General features: G+C 39.6%; 1 protein-coding gene across 10 annotated transcripts in view; it reads left to right on the top strand.

Moving 5' to 3' along the window:
* Positions 1-17,871, top strand: part of FGD4 (FYVE, RhoGEF and PH domain containing 4) — a 159,814-nt gene that overhangs the window by 105,388 nt on the left and 36,555 nt on the right. For all 10 annotated transcript variants that reach the window (XM_029953245.1, XM_029953251.1, XM_029953253.1 and 7 more), the window contains 6 exons: positions 6-151; positions 864-1,020; positions 6,352-6,490; positions 8,763-8,821; positions 9,147-9,293; positions 16,318-16,490. In XM_029953245.1, the coding sequence (XP_029809105.1) occupies positions 6-151; positions 864-1,020; positions 6,352-6,490; positions 8,763-8,821; positions 9,147-9,293; positions 16,318-16,490 (821 nt within the window). The remainder of the gene's footprint in view (positions 1-5; positions 152-863; positions 1,021-6,351; positions 6,491-8,762; positions 8,822-9,146; positions 9,294-16,317; positions 16,491-17,871) is intronic.

The raw sequence follows: 17,871 nt of genomic DNA, 5'->3' as shown, positions 1-17,871 counted from the left end.
TTCAGGTATTTTACTGCAAATTATTAGAAGAAGCAAATCGAGGCTCATTTTCAGCAGAGATGGTGAATAAAATCTTTTCTAATATTTCATCAATAAATGCCTTCCATAGTAAATTCCTATTGCCAGAGCTGGAAAAACGAATGCAAGAATGGTAAGAGGAATAGATGATAAATGGTTAGTCTAAGGCAGTCGTATTAGATGCTGTGTTATTTGCCTGTAAATCGAAACAACAATGCAACACAGAGCTATAGCCAAACATTTGTGTTAAATTTGTGTAGTAAAGACCACGGATAGAAGTCGTAGTACATTTTTAGCTTTGGTTGAAAAGGATTTCATCTCTGCTCTCCAAACTATCTTTTGATTAGTGGAGACAAGATTTCAGAGTAATCTGGAGCTTTAAAAACTCCATAGCATCTCTCATTACTGTGTCATTCCCAAAGTCCCTTTAAAAAGATGCTGCTTAAAAAAATAAAAATAAAAATAAATAAAAATAAAAAGATGCTGCTTCAGGGACACCTGGGTGGCTCAGTCAGTTAAGTGTCTGACTTTAGCTAAGGTCATGATCTCACAGTTTGGGAGTTCGAGCCCTGCGTTGGGCTCTGTGCTGACAGCTCAGAGCTTGGAGCCTGCTTAAGATTCTGTCTCCGTCTCTCTCTGCTCCTCCTCCACTCATGCTCTGTCTCTCTCAAAAAAATAAATAAGTAAACTAAAAAAAAGGTATTGCTTCATTCTCTACCAATCTCACAGAAAGTAGATCTGATAAAGCACAGAATGTATATAGAAAATGATTACTTCATTTGAAGTCCTAGTAATTCACTTACTCTATAAGAAATCTTAATGATTTGTTTCTATATTTTTTACAGGGAAACTACCCCTAGAATTGGTGACATCCTTCAGAAATTGGCACCATTCCTTAAGATGTATGGAGAATATGTGAAGGGATTTGATAATGCAATGGAACTGGTTAAAAACATGACAGAGCGTATTCCCCAGTTCAAGTCAGTCGTTGAAGAAATTCAGGTAATTGGACTCTTGTTCAAGGCTATGAATTAGTTTTCCTGTACAAGATTTAAAGTTTAGAAAGATCTAAAGTTTAGATTGAGATGTCTGTCTGAGACTTCCAAATTTCATGTTATTCTGAATGATGCAAAAATCATATCTGCAGAATTAATGTATTTATTGAGTACATGCCATGTGTTAAGCAGTAAATTCTGTTTGCTTTTGAGACCAAGAGAGTCCAGCTTTTATAAAGATTCACATGAATTTACAAAATGAGTTTCCATTAGGGTCTGTGCCTCTCTTGCTTTCTTTCAGAGGTTGAGATGATGGAACGAATATATACGTGAATATAAAGAATGAATGCTATAAACCACACATTTTGCAAACATTATTCTGAGTGTGTGTCTGTGTCTGTGTGTGTGTGTCACTTTATATATGTGTCCTGAGATTTTTTTCAACTTTGCCAAACCTGGGTAATGTATTTTAATAACACCATCGTGATTTCTATTTGATTCTCTAGTCAAAGTTGTTCATAACTTATTATTTGAAAAAGTTTAAATGTTGAAAAGGAATTCTTTAGATCACATAAGGTTCATGGGGTGAGGATTCTGCTGTTCTTTCTCTTTTTCCTTTTGTGCTATATAAATATTATTTACCATTTTAATTCTTCTAAATTTAAATGTTTGTTTATGCCTACTGTTTGTTGGAGGAATTATAATATGCATCATAATTTATCACAATCTACTTCAGATCAATACTAACCTTAATTCTAGTAAAATATCAGCATTTTGCTCCATTGTAGCTCAGTTCCTCCATCCTGCAGGTTTTTAGTATCATATATATTACCTTTATATATGTTTTAAATCCAATAAAACAGTGATATAATTATTACTATGAATCTTTGAAAGATGAGAGAATATAAGGAAAAAATATATCTATAAAATATATATTAACCCATATATTTACCATTTCTGGAGTAAGTTCCTTTCTACAGAGTGGCAAATGTTTTGGGGCACCTGGGTGGCTCAGGCAGTTAAGTATCTGACTTCTGCTCAGGTCATGATCTAATGGTTCGTGGGTTCGAGCCCCACATCGGGCTCTGTGCTGACAGCTCAGAGACTGGAGGCTGCTTCAGATTCTGTGGTCCCCTCTCTGTACCCGTCCCCTGCTCTTGCTCACTCGCGCTCTCTCAAAAATAAATAAACTTTAAAAAAAATTTTTTTTAAAGAGTGATAAATGTTTCTTGCAAGGCAGAGACTGGATAGCAACAAATTATCTTGGTCTTTCTTTATCTGGGAAAATCTTTATTTTTTCTTCACTATTGAGTGATAGTGTTGCCAGATACAGAGTCTTGGTTGTTAGTTGTTTTTTCTTTCAGCAAAATGAATGTCCTTTCACTGTACTCTGTTTTCTGTTGTTTCATATGGGAAGTTATTAATTATATTATTTCCTATATGTGATGAATTGTTTTTCTCGCTTTTTTCAAATTAATTTCTTTGCTTTTATCTTTCAACAGTATGTGTGCAATGTGAATCTTTCTATATTTATGTTGCTTAAGATTGAATTTCTGGAATGTGTAGGGTTTTTTTCTTAATTAGTTTGAGAAGTGTCAGCCCTTATATCTTCAAATAATTTGCTCCAAGTATACATATGTTGATATTCTGGATGTTATTCTACAAGTTTCTGAGACTATTCATTTTTCTTCAGCTTTTGCTCTTCAGATTGTATAATTTCTATTCATCTTTCTTTGAGTTCATTGATTTTTTTCTTTTTTTTTTAATGTTTATTTTTGAGAGAGACAGAGAGAGTGAGTGAGCAGAGGAGGGACAGAGAGAGATAGGGACAGAGGATCCGAATTGGGCTCTGTGCTGACAGCAGCACCCCTGATGCAGGGCTGGACTCATGACCATTAGATGATGACCTGAGCCAAAGCCTGATACTCAATGGACTGAGCCACCCAGGCGCTTTTTCTTCTGCCACCTGGAATCTGCCTTTGAGTCCCTGCGGTGCATTTTTAATCACAGCTATTGTAAGGTTCAACGCCAGAATTTCCATTGGTTCTTTTTATAACACCTGTTTCCTCCTTGAAAACTGCTATTTGTGCATTCATTTTTGTTACCCTTTTCGTGGTTTTCAAATAGAATTTCCTTCCATTCTTTGAATGTTTTTATAATAGCTACACTGAAGTCTTTGTCTGCTATATCCAGTATCTGTGTTCAGAGACAGTTTCTCTGAATGTCTTTTTTTTTTTTTCTGAATATTGGACATTTTAGATAATCTATTGTAGCAACTCTGGATTTTGCTTTCCCCCACTGCAAGTGGCTTTGGTTAGTAACTTGCTTATATCAAATCTATGAAATCTGTCTCTTTTCTGATGTGCTGTTGCCAGTGTCTCCACTCAGTTTTTTTGTTTAATATTCATGTGTATGTGATCCCAGTTTTGTAGGGATTACCCCCATGTCTGTGTAGGTTAGGGGTCAGACACTTACTGAACAGAGATGGTTAACTGCCGAGAGCCAGTACGCTTCTGTCATCTGCTGTGGACCTGTCTATGCTTAGGAGGGACCCCATTTAAAGATCAGACTATTGTCAAGTCCACTGGATCCTTTTACATTTCCTCAGGGTGAGTTCACAGCCTCAGGGTGGCCAGGAGACAAGGCTGAGTCATGCTGTTTTCATCTCTGCTGATCACCCACATATCCTCAGCCAAGAAAAGTATTATCCGCGCCGCCCTCCCCCACCAACACGCAACCACAGCTTCAGCCTAGTGCGGCCATTGGTCTTCTCCCCTCGCCCACCTTGGAACTGTTCACTGTCACCGACAGTGTTGCTGGGTGTGTGCATTGCCCACCACTCCAAATCTAATGAGCCTTCCTGGATTTCAGCAGACACTTCCAGTCCTCCCAGCCAGCCCCACCCCCGAGGGACCTTCCGGGCATTGAAACTTCCTTTGCTGGGGGAGGAATGGGTATGGCCCCAGGCCAGAATGTCACAGATTCTCACTGTTCTTACCCAGAGGTCAACAGTTTTTAAAGCATAAATACTTTTCAGATTGTTCAATGCTTTTGGTCAATTTCCAAAGTCCTGAAATGGTTGTTTATCAGTTTTATCCAGCTTTCTAGTAGCCTTTTCCAGGGAGGATTTGGCTAGTCTTCTCCCTCAGCCATAACCAAAAGTCCTGCCTCTTTCATTCACTCTTTTTCTTCTGTCATCAGTAAGCCCTCATCTACCTTTCTGAATGCTGGCTCCTTTGAATCTTTTACCAGCCCCTTTTGCTTATACTGAAAAGTGGACAGGAGTACAAGAACGTGGCCCCTTCACACTGTTCTCAGCACTCACAGGCTCTGTGATGTCACATGTTCCTGAGGCTTTAACCAGCAGGTCCTACAGATGCCTCTAGGGTCATTGTTTCTAGTCTGTTTCCTAGTCTAAACTGTCATTGCAACTTACCTAGTGCTGGTTACATAACTCTGTGTAGACATTTTGCTGTCAAAACAAAGTCAACATGTTCCAGTCCTGCCTTGCACTCCCAAATACACTTTCCACCTTGATTTTTTGTGCCTTGTACAGAGTGGCTTGTGGTTATGTGATTATTGCGCAGAACCAATATTTTCTCATTCACCAGCATTTGCTAAGTTAGCTTTATCTTTGATTTGGTAACTTTTTCCTCATTTTTTGTGCATTATTTTTCGTGTGAAACAATTTACTCAAGATGCTTAGTATGCTTCCTGCATAGTAAGCATTCACTAAATGACGGCAGTGATGGTCGTCATTATTGTTTTCTGAAATCTTAAAATTCTATCTCTGCAATATCAGTCTTCTCCCTATTACAAGGCAATGATGGGGTGATGAAAAGAGTAATGGACTCGAATCAACCAACCGAGTTTAGGAGTCTAGTCTGCCACTTGGTCACGGGATCTTAGAAGACTTTAACTTCTCTGAGCCAACTGTGGGGATCAGTAATATTTTCTATTTTTCATAGATAGATGATATAGGTTTGTTGGAGACAGTCATGTGAGATGGCTAAGCTTACAACATTAATATTTTACACTTTATTAAGTAAAGCTATTATTTCCTCAGCTTCCATGCTGATCTCAGACTCTATACTTTTTTCCTGGTCTACAGTGATCCCTTCCAGATTGCTTTCCCCACATCTCCCTCCTGCAGTAGCTTAAACCACGCTGCAGTAGGTCAATCTTAGTACATCTCGTATCTAATGATACTGCTCTCCTGCACGAAAACCTGCATTAGAAGAGGCAAGTCTAAACTCATCCTGACTTATTACCCCAGATTACCTGTTCTTCATCCCGTTTCCCCATATATATTTTATTTGCCAACAAAACCCAACATGTTTCATGCCTGATTGCTGAGAGCTTGCTCTCCCAGGCCCCTCTTCCTGCGCTTGGAGCCTGGTTTTCACTTCCCTTCACACCAGCGCTGCTCTCATCAGAGTTCATGTTGAATACTCTTGTCTGTGAAGATTTTAGTTTCTCGTTTGCTTTGAATGCAAACATCATGTCTTAAGACAACTTTTATATCCTGCAGTGCCTTGATCATAGTTGGAGTCCAACAACTATATTAATTGGATTGCTGGTTTGTTTAATATGAACAAGAACACATCATATTTTTCAAGTAATCTTTTCCCTGTCTTATGTTAACAGCTTATTGAAAGCAAAGGCTATATAGACTCAATTTTGCTGTAAGAAAAGATCTATTTACAGAGTTCAGTGTCTAATGGAAAAGAGTACTGTGACCTAATGAAAAATAAAAATTTTGTGACAGATACTACGACACTCAGATCTTGTCATTCTTCTCTGTGGAATCTTTTTTTAAGTTCAGAGGAAATGACATTTATGGTAGCCTTAATATTAAATAGTGTCTGCTGAGTCCAAAGTCCTTGAATACAGTTGTGCCTACTGAACCTCATTAAATATATGCAGCTTTTAAAAATCTCTGGAGCCTGATTCAATAATGTGACCACACAAACCTTTCTAGTGCCTAATTGAAGTGGTTGCCAGCAATCTGAGAATTTTCTTCCTTAAAATTCTGCTTGCTTTTCCTTTCTGTTCTTATACTATATTGGTGGGCCTCAAACTTTCATGGTGTAAGAAACTGAGGTTTTTTTTTTAAGATGCATCTTCCCAGGCCTGAGCCACAAAGATTGTGGTTTCATGATTGGGATGGGGTCCCAAATTTGCATTTTTAATAGTGCCTTAGATCGATCTAATGCAAGTGATCCACGGAGCACGCTTTGTAGAGAAATCCTGTCCATGATCACAGTTTCATATGACCATTTTTAGATTGGCCAGTTTAATTTTTAAATCTTTCTTTAAAAAACCTCTCTCATTATAGAGACAGAAGGTGTGCGGGAGCCTGACTCTGCAGCACCACATGCTAGAACCCGTCCAGCGGATCCCCCGGTATGAGATGCTCCTCAAGGACTACCTAAGGAAGTTGCCCCCTGACTCTCCAGACTGGAACGATGCTAAAAGTAAATGCTCCCCCCATCCCCTTTCTGCTCTGTGCTAATCAAGTGGCCAGGAAGCTTTGTGGTTAGAGAGAGAGATAGGTCTCACAGCCAATTTAGTAAGATATCGCTGCCAAAAAATAGCCTCACTGGAAATTATTATCAACAGCTCAATTAGGCAAGCACTTCTGAGCCCAGATCACAGGTTTAGAGAAAGGGATGTCTCATGCTGATTTCACGTTAATCATTAACTCAGAAATCTGAACCATAGTCTTAGAGACATCTGTAATAGCAATACACAATTACCTTCTCACAGGAAGAAGACAACCATTCAGAATTACTGGTGTTGCTGGTTAATTAGATAGGCTGATACATACCAGGAAAGCTAACATGACATTTAGTGTGTAAAAATAACCTAAACAAACTTGGCTCTACCTACCCTAAAAGAGAAGAGAAAACGATGCTTTTTAATGTCAGTTAACAGTTTCTCTGAAAAATTTTATTCCTATTCCTCTAGTTGCCTTTTATTTTTTCATTAGTTCTTAATGAATGATTTTTTTTTTAAGGCACAGGTGTTTCAATACTTTAGCTTTCTCAGGTACTTTCAAAATATCAAAGCATGGGACTCTTGATCTAGAAGTCATGAGTTCAAGCCCCCTGCTGGGTGTATAGCTTACTTTAAAAAAATTACTTTAATTTAAAAAAAAAATCAAGTAACTGAAGGAAAGAATGAAAATTTAAGAGCTAGAAATGGCTTAGTGTCAAGTACTGGCAGTGCTGCTGTACAGCCTGGAAACATCAGTACTTTGCTAATAATGTCTGGCCTGTATCAGAAGTGAACCCTGGTAAGAGATGAGGAACACAGAACACGATCTTTGGTCTTGGCAGCCTGGGTCTTTTTTTGGACACAGGCTTTCTCTGAGGCATTTCTCCTGCCATCCAAGTGAGTCAATGACCACAGGAACTTCGCTTCTTCCCTTTCTCCTTCTACGGTTTAGAATTATCCTGACTTGACTTCTACTTTCTACTTCATGCCCACTTCACACTCCTTTGGGCTAAGTGGTTGGTTTTGGTGACAGAATTAGTGGTAGGACTGAGGTGGGATCACTCCTCCTCCTCAAACTGCTGGTCCCAGGTTATTTTATTTTGTCTCCCTCCACCTTGGAGCCTGTGAAATGCACAGAATTGCCCCAATCAAGATAGTTCTCCAAAATCTAAATAAAAATTCAGTTTCTTCTAAACTCACAGACTTAGACTTGCCCTAAGGTGGCAGTGTCAAAAACGAGAACATGAGCAACCCTGTAGGGCATTTTATTTCTCTCTTTGGTTTCCCATCACTCCTTAAACTAAAATTGTGAAGAAATCACAGAAGTGCTTTTAGAGACCCAAAAGAGGAGAAAGCAGCAAAAGCACATTCTGTTCAGCCACAGAACAAAGAAGAGAATTGGGTCCAGAAGTAATGAGGTTGTCGTGGTAACAGAATTAGGCAGGCTGGTATTCCTAAGATAGAAAAGAAAGAGCAGGACATGATTTAGGATGGAGGGCATTCCCTGGGGTTGATCCTCCAGGAGGCCTCGGCCTCCACAGCCCTTCCCCGGCAGCACTGGGGCTCCTACTTTGCCCACACCAGATGCCTCAGTTCCCGTCTCTCCTACCACCTTGTCAGAAGCAGAACCTTCCATCAGCATTAGTATCAGCCGATTCCCCTTTGCCCAACCAAGAGAAGAACTATGTCTGTATTTTTTCCCAAAGAAAGTTGGTTATGCGTGGGGGTTAATTTGTTTATAAAACTAATAAAATAGTATTAGTGCCAAAGTGTTGTAGAACTTTGAATCAGAAGATGTAGGTTCCAGTGTGGCCCTACAGTATCATAGTTGTATGACCTTGGCTAAACCACATCACCTGCCATTTCTTTCATCTGCCAAGTGGAGCTAACAGATTCTCCATTCAAGGCTGTGGAAGAGTTAAGTGACAAAATATATATGAAAGCATCTGGCAAAGTGCCTTATGCCAATCTAGTGTACATGGTATTTGTTAATTTTGAAGGTCCATTATCTAGGTCATATATAAAGATGTGTATGACTATTTATGAGAAAATATCCTTCAAATTCCAAGTAATCTGCTTACAAATGAACTTCTGACACTATTTTTGTAAATGGAAATGGCCCCTGCTTTTGATGTCAGATGTGACCTTCAGTTTCAGATTTCTTCTTATTGTAGTGTTATATTATTCAACTATCTACTAGCATAGTAATGACAAAATACATTTATTTACTTTTCTTTTTTCCCCATTTAGAATCACTTGAAATTATATCTACGGCAGCAAGCCATTCTAATAGTGCAATAAGAAAAATGGTAAGTGATGTTCAAAGGAGATGGGAATCTTCTATAAGTGTCAGTAATATAGCCTAATGTTACCTGCAGGTTTGGACCAAAATGAATTCATAAAGGTGAACAAAAAAGATTTTTATAAAGTGTTTAGTGTTATGTGGAATAATCCTGTCCTCTCTTCTCCCAGGTTTCAATTTGCTCAGAACTGACACATTTTATACCAAATTTATGCTTAGTCCCAATCCATTCTGAATTTTCTGGATTTTAGCTAAGGTCATTGTATCAGTAAAGCCACGAAGGTAAAATCTCCCTTTATCTGGTCTTACTGTGTTTTGTTTTCATTTCCTAGGAGAATCTAAAGAAACTCTTAGAGATTTATGAAATGTTGGGAGAGGAAGAAGACATTGTCAATCCTTCAAACGAACTCATAAAAGAAGGACAGATCCTGAAACTAGCTGCTCGGAACACATCAGCACAAGAACGCTACCTTTTCTTAGTGAGTATTCTAGTGTGAGCTGGTCACAAAACAGTAATTCATAGACGCGGTTTTGTACCTCTTGGAAGAGTAGAATGCTTGCTTGCTCCCCAAGGCAATTCCACCTAACCTGGTCTAGTCAACGCTGTTAGGATTCTACATAAGGGAATGTCCTTTAATAACTGAAACTTTTTCCTTCAAGGACACAAATCTTAAAGTATTTTATAGATAATTTTTCTGTGTACTTATGTGTCAATTACTTCAGTACCATACAGCTGATGACAACTTTCCATGATGATCTTAGTCATCAGTAGAGGGGGTGGGACATGTTTTCTCAAATTTTCCTTGTTTCAGATTCTCTCTTTTGTTCTGAGAGGCTAATGGGTACCATTTTCTAACAAGGGTTCTCTTCCTAATCCTCTCTGATCAACTACTTTAATCTTTTCAATTTGAGGAAGTGTATCTCAAGGTTGTGAAGCTTGTGCCTAAAATATCTCTGTGAAAAGTACATGAGTTTGCCACATAGTTCCTTTTTCATTGGTCCCTGTCCCTCCCTTTACTTCCTAGAAATGACATTTAGTCTAGGGCTTACCTCAAATGGAAAGAGGATTTCCTGGGACATCCAGACCATTATGTTTTTAGTCTCTGTTAATCCCAGTTCCTTGCTATATCTAATGATGTGACCATAATCAGAATAGTAGGTAACGTGGAATAATAGTAAGCTAACACTGAGTAATAGCTAGTAAATGGTAGCTATTGTTACGATTGTTATTATCATCCAAGAAGCAGACACACTGGTCATGAGGCTTGCCCAGTGACTGGCCCATGATACCTTCTCAGGATATCACTCACATCTGACTTTCTGCTGCAAGGCAGTCCTCTCACCAGCCATACTATGAGTTTATGTGGGGGCTTGAAGGGTTTTGTTCCCTCTGGTTACAGCCTCCTTTGGAAGGATAACTTACAGGAACTAATTATCATACATAGTAATGTTCAGCATCTCTCATTTTTTAAAAAGAATACTTGGTCACCATATTACCTAGCAATTCTCCCAAGTTTGTATATAACTCTACCCTATGACCCAGCAATAGCACTGCTAGGGATTTACCCAAGGGATACAGAAGTGCTAATGCATAGGAGCACATGTACCCCAATGTTCATAGCGGCACTTTCTACAATAGCCAAATCATGGAAAGAGCCTAAATGTCCATCAACTGATGAATGGATCAAGAAGATGTGGTTTATATATACAATGGAGTATTACATGGCAATGAGAAAGAATGAAATGTGGCCATTTGTAGCAATGTGGATGGACCTGCAGGTTATTATGCTAAGTGAAATAAGTCAGACAGAGAAAGACAGATACCATAAGTTTTCACTCATAGGTGGATCAGGAGAAACTTAACAGAATACCGTGGGGGAATAGGAAAAAAATAGTTACAGAGAGGGAGGGAGACAAACCACAAGAGATTCTTAAATCCTGAGAACAAACCGTGGGTTGATGGGGGCTGGGGGAGAGGGGAAAATGAGTGATGCGCATAGAGGAGGGCACTTGTTGGAATGAACACTGGGCGTTATATGGAAACCAACTTGACAATAAACTATATTAAAAAAAAATTGAAAACATGTCTATACAAAACTTGTATGTGAATGCTTACAGCAGAATTATTCATAATAGCCAGAATATTTGGACATATGGCTATAGTGGTGTATCTATGCAGTGGACTATTATATGGCAATAAAAGGGAGGAGAACACTGATACATGCTACATGCATGAGCTTTGAAAGCACTTTGACAGGTGAAAGAAGTGATTCACAGAAGCCCAGACCATATGATGTCATTTATATGCGATGTCAAAAGTAGGCAATGCAGAGCTGCAGGATGTAAGTAGAGGTTGCCTAGGGCTGGTGGGGAAGAGGAAATGGACATAAGAATTGCCATTTGGAGTCGTGAAATGTTCTGGGATTAGATGGTAGTGATGATGGTTGCACAATTTACAACTATACCAAAAATCATGAATTGTACATTTTAAAAAGGTAAATTTTATGGTATATGAATTATATCTAAGTTTATATGATTTAATAAGTATTATCCACATTAACTATAAAAACCTTCATTTAATAGCAAAAAAATGCTTTACCACTCAGAGGTCATAGATCTAAAAATGTAAATCAAGAACTTATGATGCCCTGTTGGGGTTCTGAGGTCTAATTATTTTGAAATGTATGTTTTGTTGTTTAGCTATGGTGAGACCACTAGATCAGGTGACAATTGCCATGGAAAAGAGCATTATACGCAGAGGTTCCCCAAAGGAGAGGTAGGCCATACGTGGGGTTACACGAGAAAGCACCAGCGTCCCTAAGGAGGCAGGGGAAGCAAACAGAAAATGGGAGCAAGAGAGTTTATTGGGGGGTTCAGTGAGAAGGAATGGGCAAGACAAAATAAACAGGCTTAGGATTCGCTAGTTTAAATTTTTTTTAACGTTTATTAATTTTTTTTATAGAGGGTTTGTTAGTTTAAATAATTCCATCAGCTCTGGGGTATACACTGCCTGTTGTCTGGTGCCTGGCCCTGAGTGATTAGGGCAGGAGAATACTGGCCCAGTGTGTAAGAGCTCAAAAAAGGAGGCAGTTGGGGTATGGCCTCTGGGTTGGTTGGTTTCCATACAAAAGGCATGCATGTAGGTCAGTCATTTATTACTTTTAGAAAGTGGGTAACCCTAAGAAGGACAAGTCCCTTCATTGTCGGCAAAGCCCCAAGATGTCAAAGCATCAAAATCAAAACAGATTAGGGATGCCTGGGTGGCTCAGTCAGTTAAGTGTCCACCTCTTGAATTTGGCTCAGGTCATGATGATGGAGTCCTGCATCGGGCTCTGCACTGACAGCACAGAGCCTGCTTGGGATTCTCTCTCCCTCTCTCTATCCCTACCCTGGTCATGTGCACTCGCTCTCTCTCAAAATAAATAAATAAACAGAAAAACAAAAACAGATTAAAAAGACATGCTTAATATAGCATTTGGGGCAAAATGCCTGGGAGTTAAAGCGTTCCCTTTGCCTTTCCCCTTCCTTTAGGTCCTTAGGTCATTTTCCTTTCCCTTCTTCTGCGTGATTGTTACAGTTTCAATTTATTAAGCTTCTAGTTCTGTGTCTCACCAATTGCCTTGGTTTCATCTTCACATTTGAGAATTATCCTGGAAATAGTTTTAGGTTGAATATCTTGGTGCAGAGCCAAATAAAGCAGCTCTTGAGAGGACAGATGGCAAGGAGCCTTAGGGGACTACAGCCGTAGTGACTTTGGAGAAAAGACCCATCTTCTTGCACTTATTGTATGTAAGCTATCAAACCTCTCTTGCCATTGCCTCTCAGGAGAAGGAGTCCTAGAGCAGGAGTTGCTGGAAAGCCGCATTTGTCTTGTGAAGACTGTCTTGAAAGCGTCTCTGTAGGTCGGTTCTCTTGATCCCCGCAGGCCACCCGCCTCCACCCACTGCACTGTTCGTGTCACACCCCTTCCTCTTGCCAGCACCCTTGCTTCGCACAGAGCATCTTCATTTTTATACCTAGTAACCCCAGCAACCTTTTTTTATTTTTGTCTCTAAAAAGAGTATGAGGGCTAGTTTTCTATATCCTACTCTGGCCATATTGCGTTTCTCTTAAAAAAAAAAAACAACAACCCAAATGGCATTTAGAATCTGATTTCAGCATTCAGCTGACCTTCATGTGTTTGCACATTTTCTTGCTTCCACACCATGCTTGTTTGTATTACTGCAGGGTATTTTTTTTTATGGTGTTTATTTTGGAGAGATAGAGACAGTTCAAGCAGGGGAGGGTCAGAGAGAGAGGGAGATACAGAATCTGAAGCAGGCTCCAGGCTCTGAGCTGTCAGCACAGAGCCTGATGCGGGGCTCAAACCCACGAACCGTGAGATCATGACCTGAGCCAAAGCCAGACGCTCAACTGACTGAGCCACCCAGGCGCCCCATTTTTTATGGGTGCAGCGTATTCTGTCAACTAAATTAAATAACCACACCTGATATCTAAACGTTTAAAAAAACAATCACCAAATTATCCTACAGAATGACCTGAGAGGTTTTTATTTTTGGCTTTTTGGATTTCTAGCCTGTATTTGCTTATAGCTGGGCAGATTTTAATTTTTTCCACCTTGACTCATTTAAACTTTGAATACAGAGCAGGCACTGAAACTTTTCTCCAACACTGTACTTTAACCTTTTAAAACAAACTGGAATGAAACAGTCACAGGTGAGATATGAAATTGAATGGTTTCAGTTAAATGAATATTCTAACAAACTTGGTATGAATAGTTAAGGACGTTGGAGTCAAGAAAGGGGACTCGCCCTGTGTTTTTAATAAAATTGAGAGTGGCTTCTAGCTTAGCACTTCCGGAGTTTGCGCACCAGCCAGAGATTACATGTCCCTAATGACTTCTGAGCTGTGGCCTTGGATAGGAAGAGACCTCCTGCACTGAAAGGGAAAGTCAAGTACTTGGCGCTGCACTTGCTGTCACTTCCGCCTTCAGTACCAGCAGAAACCCAGAGGGAAGGTGATGGTGGCTGTCACCACAGGAGTCGGGTTCACAGAGGGAGCAGGAGTAACTACCTAATTCTGTACATATTTGGCATCTACTATCTCATAAGCAATATTTTATGTCCATCAAGAACTCTTAATTTCAGCTGTAAGAAAGAAGAAAAAGGGTATTTTTGACGAGCATTAGATTGTGACCTGAGTTCTAGAAGGGTAATAAAGCAGTTACTGACAGTTGAGAATTAAAGCCCCACTTAGGAAGACTATATAATAAGGGAAAAGTAATCCTGCAAGCTTAAAACAGAAAGAGAGACACATCATTTATACAACAGTCTGTCATCTTGTCTGAATGTAACTGCAAAAACTAAATCCCAAGAACTTCCACATTCATGGATGGTGTTTCTATAAAATAACAAGACTTTGCTGAACTTCATAAAGTGAACTGGAGTACAGGCATCAGGTAACTCAGAAGTTTTATGCCATGACATTACATTTGTCACTCAGTTTGCAGAAAATGAGACTGTTGTTGGTGTCTTGAAAGTTGAGCCCTGTGCCTGGCGGTGGCTCTCCGCCCCTGCTGCGCAGTGCACAGCCTGGTGCAGATCCCCTCCTGAGAAAGCCTGCGTACAAGACAGAAATGTTAACACCAAGAGCATCGAGCTACTGCCGCACCAAGCTGGGATGATAATGAGAGCCTCACAGAGTGTTTTCGGAGCCCTAAAACTGCAAGGAGGCTGGGGATTGCCATACTTAGAACACAGTGGTAGGGCGCAGGTCCTTAGGGTTCTCTTCTAGAAATATAAATGTGAAATGTGGTACTGAGATACATCAGTTAAAGTGTATTCAGTGCCCTTTTATTTCTGCATTATCCATTGTGGAAATGAAATTTCTGATGAAATTTGTGACGGGAAGTTGCATGATAGTGTACAAGGAACAACTGATGAGAAATTTGCTTTCAGAATGAGTACAGTGGACAGTGTCACATAAACAGGTTGAATGTTCTCAAAACCCATCAACATTTCTTGTCTTGATGGCTTGGATGGAGCCAAAAGGAACCTGGCAGAACAGGACATTTTTCTTCATTTAATCCTCTCAACAACCTGTGAGTTTTGGAGATAATAATCCTGAGACATGGGAGGTTCTGTAGTGCATAGTCCCCAGTTACTCTTGTCTTCAAAATATGTATGTGACTCCAGAAATAGTGTAAGCAATGATAATAGGAAGGGGAAAGATAAGTATTAACCTAAGTATTTAGTCTTTCCTCTTTCTGCATGTTTTAATATATTCAAAAGTGAATTAAGTGCCTCCCCAAACTTACTGCTTGATCCTGAATAGCAAGGGTTGTTCATTGTTGACTAGAAATGAGGCATTATACATAATTTGATTCATCCATCAATGCCAGCCCTGGATTTTTATTTCAAAATAAAGTCTTTCATTTTATTTTTTAATTTTTTTAATGTTTATTTTTGAGATATAGAAGATAGGAGTGTGGGAGGGGCAGAGTAAGAGGGAGACAGAGGATCTGAAGCAGGCTCCAAGCTGACAGCAGAGAACCCAATGCAGGGCTCAAACTCAAAAACCATAAGATCTTGACCTGAGCCGAAGTCGGATGCTTAACCAACTAAGCCACCCAAGTGCCCTGAAAGTCCTTCATTTTAAAAGCAGATCTGGTAAAGAAGATCTTTAAAAACTGTTTGCTAAAATAGATGACTTCTCTATTCATACATGACAAATTCTTAAGATGTGGGACAATATAAACCAGTAAGTTAGATTTTTTATATAGGGCTTAGCATGCTAACCCCACACATTCTAAAGTATGTTTTTTTTAACCTAATATTAAACACACTGGCAAGAATAATTGCTAAATATTACTCTTTTCCTCTAATAACTTACTTGCTTTGTAAGACACAAACAAGTAGAAATTTTGATGCCTAAGGGCTTAACTTATGTAGTTGAGAACTTCAGTTCCTGGTATGTGGAACTGAAGTTTTATTAAGTCCTTAATAAATTGTTGCTGAATTTAATTAAACTAATTTTCTTAATAATACAAAATGGTGATTGATTTACTTAAATATCAATAAAACATGAAGTGGCTCAGTCGGCTAAGCATCCAACTGTAGATTTTGGCTCAGATCATGATCTCACAATTCATGAGATCAAACCTCATGTCAGGCTCTGCCCTGACAGCATGGAAACTGCTGGAGATTCTCTCTCTCCCTCTTTCACTGCCTCTCCCCGCTCTCAAAATAAATAAAAACATTAAACATAAATTAATTAAATGTTGTGAACCAATAAAGAGAAATATGTTATATATTTTAAAATAAGGTAATTTTGATATAAGCCTAAAATCTCAATATAGTATTTCAATAATTTTGCTCACAAAGAAAGTATGATATTCCCTGGAAATTCCTTGGAATTTTCATCGAGGGCTACTTTTAATATTGGTCACTTTCCTCTTTCTTCTTTGTTTTCCTATTTGTTGATATATATTCTGTCTCCTTGCAGTTCAACAACATGCTGCTGTACTGTGTCCCAAGATTCAGCTTGGTGGGCTCTAAGTTCACAGTTCGAACCAGGGTTGGCATTGACGGAATGAAAATTGTAGAGACCCACAATGAAGAATATCCGCACACTTTCCAGGTATCTGGGAAAGAGAGAACACTGGAGCTACAAGCCAGGTGAGAGAATCGTTCCTGTCACACAGCTTTCCACAAGCATTGGAAAGAGTCATAGGAAAGAATAAGGCTGAGGGTCTTTCCCAAGTGAATGCTATAGAGCTCTGAGAATCTGGTTGGACATAAGAAGTAGAAGCTCTTAAATGGCAAGAATCGTATCTTCCTTTTTGATTCCTCCGTAGTGCCTAAGATAGCGGTTTTCAGATGGTAAGAATTCAGTAAGTTACATTGCCTCCTCAGATTTACAAGGTGCTCAGAGAATGACGTTGTTGCATTTAAGCCAGGGTTTTGAGACTTGTAGGAAAAGGTTCTCCCCCAACTCTTCCTTCCTCCACCCTTCTTTTTGGTGCACAGTGTTTATTGATGCTTAGTTTTTCATACTAAATGTTGAAGCATCAACTGGCAGTCCTTGAGTATCTCTGCATTTGTGGGGCTTGTTGGCATTTTGATGGAGAGACTGTTCAGAAGTGGCGGGGTAGAAAAGGTCATGATTCTCCTGCCATGGTTGGAGGATATGTGAAGGGGCCATTTGGGGCCACAGTGACCTCTAGAAACCAGGGTTTCTGGAAGGGGTGGTTCTTCTTGCATGCTTTATTGGGTTGGAAAGAAGAGCTGGAGTTTGTAGCATCCGTCTGCCTAACCTAACCATGCTTAGAGAGGAAAAACCATGAGAACCACGGCAGTGGGTCATAGCTACCTCACATGTGAACATCTGGAAAAGAGCGTGCTATCCGATTTTGAAATATCTTTCTTAGAAGACTGTCATCCATTTATCCTACAAAGGCCTATCATGGTGAAAATTGGGAACCTTCAGAAGGTCATGTATCAGGGGGTTAAGTACCAATCCTGGCTCTGATGGTTCTGATACCCTAGAATCTGGAGGCTCCTAGAGCACTTCTGTTCCTTTTGGTCTGTTGCACCTATCGTGTAGTTCTGGATGCTTGGATGGATTCATCCTGGAGACTTAGTAGCTGCATAAAAGCTTGAAGTTCAGACTTTCAAAGGAGAATAATTTATTTTAGCAGGAATCTGCCCAGGGAATCAGAGAATTAGTGGTATTGCAGTTATGGGAGATACAGCAGGCTGGGAAAGTACGAAGAAATGGCCAGCCAGTTCTTTGATTTCCTACAGCAAATCTCTACTCAACCTGGCATTACTTAGGGAGGTACTAGGGTACTACTCTGAGGAGTAGAAGGTGGCATTTCAAGCATGAATTAAAAGTATAAAGGACTTGGCTTTGAACGCCATGGCTTTCCTACCTTATGGGCCCCAGGCATCAAACCCAAAGGAAAAATGTATTATCCAGTGCTTGGAGTTTCCTGACCTGAATTGTCACTCAGAGCCTGACTCACTGAGTGATTGGTTCTGGCAACAGGAAGGATTT

Source organism: Suricata suricatta, chromosome 10 (assembly GCF_006229205.1).
Source record: "Suricata suricatta isolate VVHF042 chromosome 10, meerkat_22Aug2017_6uvM2_HiC, whole genome shotgun sequence".
Taxonomy (NCBI): Eukaryota; Metazoa; Chordata; class Mammalia; order Carnivora; family Herpestidae; genus Suricata; species Suricata suricatta.
Note: the sequence above shows the minus strand (reverse complement) of the source record. Positions and strands in the feature narration are given on the sequence as shown.